Source organism: Zerene cesonia, chromosome 16 (assembly GCF_012273895.1).
Source record: "Zerene cesonia ecotype Mississippi chromosome 16, Zerene_cesonia_1.1, whole genome shotgun sequence".
In the NCBI taxonomy this organism is placed as follows: Eukaryota; Metazoa; Arthropoda; class Insecta; order Lepidoptera; family Pieridae; genus Zerene; species Zerene cesonia.
The window spans coordinates 7,537,821-7,547,695 of NC_052117.1; the positions used below are offsets into that span (position 1 = coordinate 7,537,821).

Below are 9,875 nucleotides of genomic sequence, written 5' to 3' on the forward strand. Positions count from 1 at the left end.
CTTTACAAAGAGTTGCATCTGTATGACCGCTATAATATTAAATTCCCTATTTTAAACATACTGTTCTAATTCAAACTTGATTATAATGATCAATAAATATTAAGAACAAAAACCAATATTAATATTGATGAGATAAGAGCATCATTTTACGTCAAATTAGCATATATTTATAGATAGATTTATTGGAATATTGTATGGGACGATTTTCCAAGTCTTCATTAAAATTTATCCGTCCAATAAATTATTATGCAATTAAATTAAAGTGTTACCTGTAAAATGCAAAACTTGATAAATCATACATATTTGAAATGGTTGTCTTATACTGTAGGTTATTTATTGAACGAAGATAAACAAAAAAAAAAATACTCTTACTTAACTAATTTGATAAAATACACAAAAAAACTTGATAATTTCTGTATGACTAGTCAACCAGATGAAAACAAAATTACATCGGATAAGTAGTCACAAATACTATTATGATATAAATAAAAATATAATATAACGTCCTGATATTATAAATCTTACAATATTATAAGCGTGAAAGTTTCGAAGTATGGATAGATGGATGTATAGATGTTTGTTTCTCGCTCACGCCAAAAATAGCCTTTAGGTATTGCCTGAATGGCAACAAATATATATCCATCCATACGTACAACATTTCCCGTTAATGATATAAGTAGGATACGCCCTCTTTTTCAGTTACTTAACAATAAAATTAAACCACATGTAAGTGATATTGTATAAAATTAAATCAACAAATCGTCTACAAAAACTCAATGCCCCACAATCATGGAATACACACCAATCAAAACAAAGTCCTTAAATTTAGTTAACAAAATCCATCGTATCAGTACAAAGGCTCATCGAGTGACAATTAAAACTTGAATACAACACAAACATTTAAATTGGAAACAGTATAAATACAATTTGAAAATAACCAGTGAAAGAGAGGCTTCAATGAAAAAGTAATTGTGCACCCGGTAATGGAAAATGTATTCTAAATTTACCACAACCGCAAAAGCATTCATTAAAATTCATGTTTAATTAGTATTTAACGGGTTTTGATTGTGTTTTGATTATTGAAATTTTATTTTAATTCTATAGCTGAAAGTGCTATGACAATAAATAAAAATAATATTTGTTATGTCTCGTTTGTCCGATGTTTTATGACATACAAAATTCCCTCCTCTATTTCATCGCCTAGGAGTTTGGTTTGTAAAGAAAACGGTAGGCAATTGTCATGTTCTAGGTATTTTTTCAATCTCACTCATCACTTTTTGTACAGTTCCACTGGCGTGAAAATTTAATAAATAAACGTAATATATTTTAATAGAAATTCCAATGTATTTAAAGTACATTAATTAAATAAGTGTACATGTCTCCACTCCTATGTAGGTATAAATTTTGTTCTAACGATCAATCTTGCACCGAGCGACTTATAATAATTATTTAAACGTAAATGAAATAATATAATACTAACAGCAGTACTGAGAAATGTTGTTAATAAAACGTCTTACAATTACTAAACAGAACAAAAAAATGTTATTTTTATCGAAACCAATAGATTTCACAAAGAAATCTGGTATTCACCTTTAAAAACCAGCTCATAACTTTGTGTATACAGCTTGTATAATAAAAATAAAGGAATTTATAAACCTCACGTTTTAGTTGCGCGAGCACAAAAATACGAAAAATAGTCATACAAGTATTACCCACTGTTGTAGAGGAAAGTTTTATTTTTTCACTGCGAGGTCAAATAGCAAATAAAATCATGGAGTTACGGCGCCGCTTGCACTGCCAAATATTTTGTTATTTTAGATAAAATCTCTAAATGTACGAGTCCTTTTAGTTCAAAATTGTTTGCCCAGAACAAGGTCACACGTCCTGTATTATTATCACTAACTGCGTTAGTTTTGCCCTTTAATTTGGTACCCTAAATTTTCCTTAGGGTCGGGTCACGTTGAAACACATTTCACCGGATTGAAATTCGTGGAATATTTTTGTGACAAATATTTCCATTAATTGATATGAGGTAGCCGGGTGACACTGTTAATATAGCTAGCATATTTCACACAAAGCTTTGTTAGCTAATGTTTTAAAATAATAGGACTTCTTAAATGAAAAATATTTCTATCTACATATTCTTAAAAAGTAGGTTTTTAATATTATTTAAACAGAAGTGTTGCTTGATACGTAATAAATTAATAACATTAAATGAACAATAAGTTTGGCATACAGATGATCTCTTTGAATATAATTTTACAGTTATGTATTTACATTATAAGTTAATTTAATGTTTGTACAATAAAAACAAATATTTACAAGACTTTTAAAATACGTTTACAACGAGATCGTGATAAAATTCATGGAAATGAACATATTCAACGCAAACATAACATAAATTTTAAACAATGAAAAATATTCTTACAATTATATCACATTTCTTTACAAAATCCCTTAAATTATCTGTACAGTAGATATTATACATAATGTTTATTCAACAGACCGTGAATGTGATTTTGAATATGTACATTGTGGTTTCAATTGAATAGAAAATGCATAATAGCAGAACAGCAAATATCTCATTTATACAATCTCTTCAATAATAATGCGGTTAACGCAAATGACAGCTAATTTATACAAAGCTTGGCATTCAGACGGTAAAAGTAATTGAATCCAGGAATTAAATCGGCTGTATGCACTGCGGAATCCAATTTACTTTCATAAGATCAAATAATATATAAGAGCAAACTCATAAGGCCGAAATAAAATCAAATGTGTCCCTAAAACTCAATCGGGACGTAAAAGCGTAACAAATATCGCAAAATATTTATTATTACTTATCCTTACCCTAACAATAAAAGTAATGATAGGAGGAAAACTGAAATATTTATGCCGACCGGCGAAATAGACGATGTTGTTATGAGATTCCTATAATCCTTCGCCTCGTTTTGAGATGGGTAAGTGTAGGTTCTGTCGGTGACGCTCTTAACCTCGGCGGGACAAGGCAATAACTCCACGGGAATTTGTAATAACGTTCTTTCGTTATCACCTCTCACTCTCTTTGGTTCATCCAAATAGCTCTCATCGATTTCGTCGTGAAATTCATCTGTGTTGTCTGCATCATCTCTTATTTTATCGCTGTCTATATTATTTTTCGTATCGATCCTTTCATAATACGTAAAGTGTGAATTTGGTGAGAGATCTGAGTTGAATTTACAAACGAAATTCTCAAAGGACGTCCTAACTTTGCTACTCTTCGTCTCATGGCGTAGTTTGTGCATCCAAGCCAAATGGCAGTCACAATCGAAGTCGTTTCCTGCAACAGTCCGTTTCTTATTAAATTCAATAAAACTCGAATCATGATATTTTCAGCACAAAATTTATCGTTAGTAATGTTGTATTCTATTTGGAATGAGAAATACTGGAGAAAGAAAAGTAATTAATTTAAATCGTATAATTTTCTTCGCTCAAGTCAGGAAGCGCTGAAAAATTAAATTATTTAGTGAATTGAGCTTTTATATTTCTTTTGAATGAGGTGAATGTGAAATTAACTTTAATGAACTTATTAATAAGGTAATAAAATGTCAACTAACCTTCTAGAAAGATGTAGCTTTTCTGAAGTTTTAAGTTGTCGTAAATTGGGCGTAGGTTTTCAAATGTGAATCTCTTTAATTTATTATGTCTTAAATCCAAAGCTGACAAACCTCGAACTCCTTCGAACAATCCATCAACTAAAGTTACCAATCTGTTATGACTTAAGCTCAATTTCTTTAACTGTGAAAGACCATCGAATGTTCTTTGGGCCAGTATATAAATTTCATTATAATCTAATAATAGTTCTTGGAGGTTCCATAGCTCAATAAATGTAAAGGAATTTAAAATAGCTATCTTATTTTTCCTTAAATCTAATCTCTTTAAATTAGCAAGTCCATCGAAACATTCTTTTTTTAATTCACTTATGTTATTCTTGTCGATTTCTAACTCTAGTAAATTTACAAGGTGTCTGAATGCACCGTCTTCTATAACGCTTATATTATTACTAGTTAAGAAAAGTTTCTGTAGCGCTGGCAACTCATAGAAGGTTTCCGTTTCGATTTTCTTGATTTTGTTCTCATCTAACGTGAGTACTGTAAGATTGGGCAGGTTGAAAAATGCATGTTTGCTCAGAACAACTATTTGGTTTTTGGTCAATGTCATTTCGCGGACTGACGTGACGTTCACGAATGTATAAGACTCAATCTTGGGTATCGAGCTGTACTTTATACTAAATTGTGTCAATTTTCGCAGATATCTTAGCACTCTCGTGGGTACGAAACTCAGTCCCCCATCGGCACGTACGTTGAATGCGAGCGTTTCTATGTTCATTTGTGAAGTGAAGCTTGACCACAAAGGGTCCGCTCTATCTATGCCTCCATTGAACACCCAGCATTCTGTTTTAATAGCTTCGTTTATATCTTGACTATTTTCACAGTAGCAATGCACTTTGGAATCTCTGTCGCTTATATCGCAAATATTGATTGCTGTTTGAACTATTTTTTCCTTTTGCTTCCTTCTGTTGGCGTGTAGGGAATCTATTGCGATGAGCAACAGTAGCAAGGCAGCGGGTATCTTTTGAGCCCGCATACCTTCTACCTGGAACAAAAACACAATATATTAACAACACATTTATGTACCTCATTTTAACCGTCGGTTTCAACAAAATCCCTTTCATAGTTCTAGTGTCGTTTACCGTATTAATTTCACCGAAAATGTATTCAAAAAATTTGCAGTGCGGTTTTTGAAATAACATTTTCTATGGCGTGTATTTGGATAGCAATTTGCATTGAAAGCCAACCCCGGCTTGTGAAAATTTAAATATATACTATTTAAATATATGCTAATAATGTAATGTCGGTGTATTTAATAACGGTAGGGAATGCTCGGCTAGCTGTCGCTTAGTTGTGTTTACGGTGAATGTTGGAAACACCTGTTATTCTTGTTTCTACAACGATCGTGAAATTTATGTCGTCACATGATTTATATTCTGAGGTTAATATTTAACGTTTGCTGCATGACGTTACAGAAAATTAGATGTTAAATTTCATTTCTCTGGTTTGTTTGACGTACGAATATCTTGTTCGAATGAAATACGAACAAAGTATGGTACGAATTTTCGCGATTTGTTTATTGATTTTATAGAGAAATGTGATTCATTTTACATCCTCTTCAATAAACTTTATGTTTTTTCTTATACTAATAAGTATCTTACCTTAGCTTTTTAGAAGTAGTAATAGTAATATATACGTAAACGATCAATATTTTACGTTCATGCGAGCAGCGAAGTTAGTGATTCGGCTGATAGTAAGCGTTAACCGCCGCCCATGAACACACTGTTACCTTTTATGTTTTAATTAGAATATACTTTAGATATACAATTGCCATTATTTTATCACACTAATTAACAATATTTACAGCTAAGGTCACAGAAACTGTGCTGAATTTTAATGGCCAAAAGGTGTAACGGGAATTAAATAGGTACAAGGGATCTGTAAATAGCTTTAATTAAGGTTTCTAATTGAAACTGCGATCTGAAACTGTTATTGGTGAGATTTACCGCTGCTCTGTTAAATATTTAAACAGAACTGTATCACTGAAATCTGTACATTAATAGGCGAAATCTTTCACTGGTTTTGAAAAGTAATAATGTATTATGAAATAAATCAAATGGTTATTTTTTAATTTTTAGTTTTGTAGCTTTATAAATGAGAATAATTTAAAGAATAGAAAAAAAATTCTCAATTGTTATATAATAAACAGGATGAAGTGGGTGTGATGACTTGGATGGATAGTACAAAAAATTATGTTATAGTGAGTTATTTATTGATGGATGTGGGTCATCTTCAATCATCAGGTCAATATAGGTATATTACACATAGGTATGTGTATTTTATTTGTCAAATGTATTTGCTAACATGATACGAGTATTTGAACTCAAGAGTTTGTAGAAAAGAAAGGTTAAATTTCGACCACCACTCGATCCTAGTAAATATTAATTGCCCATTGTAAATGTTAAGATATCATTTGGGCCTGGATAATGTTTGTAATGTAAAAGTTTCTATATAATGTAAAAAGTTAGACGAAATGACATATATGCCAAAATACTAATAAAATTTATCAGCGTGGTGGATTGTGGTCTGAACCATCATAGAAGGCCTTTGTCCTTGCATTAGGAACAAAAATATGGGCTGATGATGGTAAATGATGGATTGAATCTTATTTCTGTTAAATAATGTATACATAATGCAAAATCTGCCTTTTTGAATTATGTATTAAGTGGCTCAGTGGTGAGAACTTCGGACTTCAAAATTGTTAAGTCGGGGTTCGGAATCGGGCGAGCGTGCTAGAAATAACAATAATTAATATTAATTTTTTAATTTATCTGCATATGTGGATAGCATCACCACTGCTGATAACGGTGAAGGTAAACTACGTGAGGAAACCGGCATGTCCAAGAATCAAAAGTTCGACATGTGACATCTGCCATCTCGCACTTGGCCAGCGTGCTGGATGATGGTGGTGAACCCTCATAGGAGGCCCGCGTCCCTGGGCTGATGATGATGAATGTATACATAATGAATAATGATTTATGTTTAATGTTAATAAAAGCTTTATTACACAACAACGTAGAATCAAATTTAAGTAGCAAATGTGTTGCTCGTAATGTGTCTATTTTGAAGAAATCAATCCTATCTTAATGGATGTAATGGACTTTTGACATGAAATGTTAAAGGAAAATAGCTGTAAATAGACAGTCATTATTTGTCGATTACTTTGATATTCACGATACTTTCTATATAATATACCGATAAAAGTAAATATAAACATGTATTTATAGATAATCGTTTACTATAGAACTTATAATTACCATAAACTTTTGATCAAAATACTGTCAAATAGAATGCTCTGTTCTGAAATTGTACGTATAACAGGAAAATATATAAAAGATAAAACAAGAAATTGCATTCATACTTATATCTGTATTCAGATGATCAACAACAAATCTCAAATTACTAACTGAGTTTGATACCAAATTAAGATAACATCGTTTCTACTGCTAGATTTTTATCAATATTTTGCTGATACGGTAATTTATAAGCAAAAGCAGTAAACTTGGTCGTGTGTGAACAAACAGGTCTAAATCCAGACACTGCGGATGTCTGAGGCTTCAGTCGCGTACTCACGGTAGAATGTTCTCACGCCCAGTGACTTTGTAAAGGCCGATAGAGCGAAAAGCAACTGACAATTTGATAAAAATATAACGGTTCGTTGCCCCGAAACAATTTACAGTTGTGTAGAAAATACGTTATGTTTGTAGCTGACGCAGGCAACGTAAATTTAAAGCATTTTGTGACACCGCCTGACACGCTGTATATATTTGAAATTAGATTGAGGTAACTAATCCAGAATGGAAATAGGTCGTTCATTCATTTAATATCATTTACAAGAACTATGAAATGTCAAATCTTTGAATGTTTAACAAGAAATGCTACAGCAAGTTACAGTATTTATTTATTTATTTATTTTAAACACTTTATTGTGCTGTCAACGCAGCAGAAATAAATACAATAAAACTTACGCTAAAACATACAGCACAGAAGGCGGCCTTATCACTTACAAGTGATCTCTTCCAGGCAACCAACTGAACAAGTGAAAAACAAAAATACTTAAAGGGAGGTAGGTAAAAAGTTAAACCAGTGAAACATATAAAAGGTAATACTAACTACTAGTTATTTATATAAAGAGAAATTAGATATTTTATGGTTTATAGCAGAGTAACCATTCATCGTTGTCATAAAGAAAAAAAAGCTAAAAAGCAGTGGCACACATTAAAATAAACAATGAATATGAGAAGAATAAGAAGGTATATTAATTAAAAACTAAATAATTTCGACAACCGACTTAACCGAAACCCGATTATAATCGACGTAATTTTTATTGACGATAACTCCTAAATCAACCCGTAAAAACTTACAAATACAGTACACTTAAAAAAGCGGTTCTTTCTAAAGGAAGTTAGTTTGTTACTTTCCAGAGAGTTCAAGTAATCAAAAACAAAACATAGAATTTATCGCGACTTCGCCCGTGGTACAATATTTATTTTTTATTATATTAATATGGAAAACAATCTTAAACACCCCATGAGAAATAAACATATAAGAAGATGATAGATCAACTTGGAAGATAAACGCCTTTCGTATACCAATATAAAGATAAAGTTTTTGTCTTCATTCAACATTCGAAACGTGACAACGTTCGAAGAAAATTACCTTAATTCAGAAATGCCAATAAAGACTCAAAAAGTCCCTAACAATCTGAAAATTGATTTATGACGTCATTAAGTGTTACTGCTATCTCTAAGAGGATATTTATAGTCCCTTTTGAAACTGGAGATTGACAGTTCCTTAGTGCTCTCGATTGTCTAAAGACTAGTTCGAGAGTTAATTAACGGGCTGTTCTTGAGTTATATAGTTATCTGATGTGGAAATTGGTTCGGTTTTATTATAAATTGAGTCATTGTTGATTTTCAACCTCATTGCATGGACAAATTGAAGTTTTGGCTACGGAAACATTTAGAAATTGAAGGCTTGACCGGATTTTACAATTTAATCGAACGAAAAAAAAAATTGTTACCACCATCATCATCAGCCTATATATGATCCCACACCACCACATAAATTCTGGAGCTCAGGAAGGCCGACAAAAATTATTGCATTGTTGGAATAATTCAGAAACAGAAGAGCGATTTCAGAAAAATTACTGTTACTTCGCTCGATCATCCGTTTTCAATATTGTATCTCAATAAATCAAAAATATAGTGTAAAACAAAACCAAATACGTCATCACTCGCACATATCAGTCAATAAAATAACACAGAATTCGACCCTAAATATTTTATATTTCATAACATATTCCCGCGCGATATTCACACAGAGAAGAGGCATCGTATCGTAAAATCGCATGACCATAAGCCTATTGCAGGCGAATAAAGATGTCCATATGCGCTTAGAATGCTTCAGAAATGGGAAGGCTTTAAATTTTAAGCGAATATCGCCTTTATAGTTATAGCTGTATGTAGGCGAACTGATTAATATCCCTTGATATATGAATTTACAGAGTAATATTATATAATTGCTCTCGCTTGTTTCATTTTTATTGTTATTGAAGTAGGTACGATATCATTTCGGGTGATAATCAAAATTTTCAAACTAAAATGTTACGAACGTTGAAAAACTGTGATATTGTTCAAATATATTGAATACGATTATACTTTTGTAATACTATAGACAGGATTCATTATACAAAGTAGACGAACAATTTGATAAGAATTGCTTAATGTTAACTATCAGTCACTATATCATAATGATTTTTATTTCAAAAATTATAACCTTTATAATGAAACCGTGATGATTATTGCATTATAAAGGTCTCTGGAATTATGTAATAGGTGAAATTTATCTCTATTTTACTGTTACAATTTACTTTCCCGGACTACTTTTATATGCCACAAAAAAAGGAAAAAACAATCTCTGGCAACATTGTACGTGAAAGCTGCATAAAGAGATGACACCAAAGCATATTTTTTTTTAATCAGAAGTCCGAATGCAAGCGCTTGACTTCAGAACGTAGTTTTGAAAAATTTAGCATTTGTAAACGAAACGAATGTGTTTTGACTCTGCCGTACACGGGGTTCGAAATTGAATTTGAAAAATAAATGGCACGTGGCGAGTCGACATATTTAGTCGCAGAGCCGTTTTACAGTTAAAAAGGACAATCTGAACTTCGATGTTACCAGTAAGAAAATACAATTTCGCCCTAAATTTTTTTTTTTTTTT

At 31.7% G+C, this 9,875-nt stretch overlaps 1 protein-coding gene across 3 annotated transcripts in view; it reads right to left on the bottom strand.

Annotated features, from left to right (window-relative positions):
* Window positions 1-2,219: 2,219 nt before the first annotated feature.
* Window positions 2,220-9,875, bottom strand: part of LOC119832923 (connectin-like) — a 77,595-nt gene continuing 69,939 nt past the window's right edge. For all 3 annotated transcript variants that reach the window (XM_038356751.1, XM_038356750.1, XM_038356749.1), the window contains exons 2-3: window positions 3,597-4,635; window positions 2,220-3,319 (exon numbers count right to left, since the gene is read on the bottom strand). In XM_038356751.1, coding sequence (XP_038212679.1) covers window positions 2,847-3,319; window positions 3,597-4,626 — 1,503 coding nt within the window. In that variant the 5' untranslated portion in view covers window positions 4,627-4,635 and the 3' untranslated portion in view covers window positions 2,220-2,846. The remainder of the gene's footprint in view (window positions 3,320-3,596; window positions 4,636-9,875) is intronic.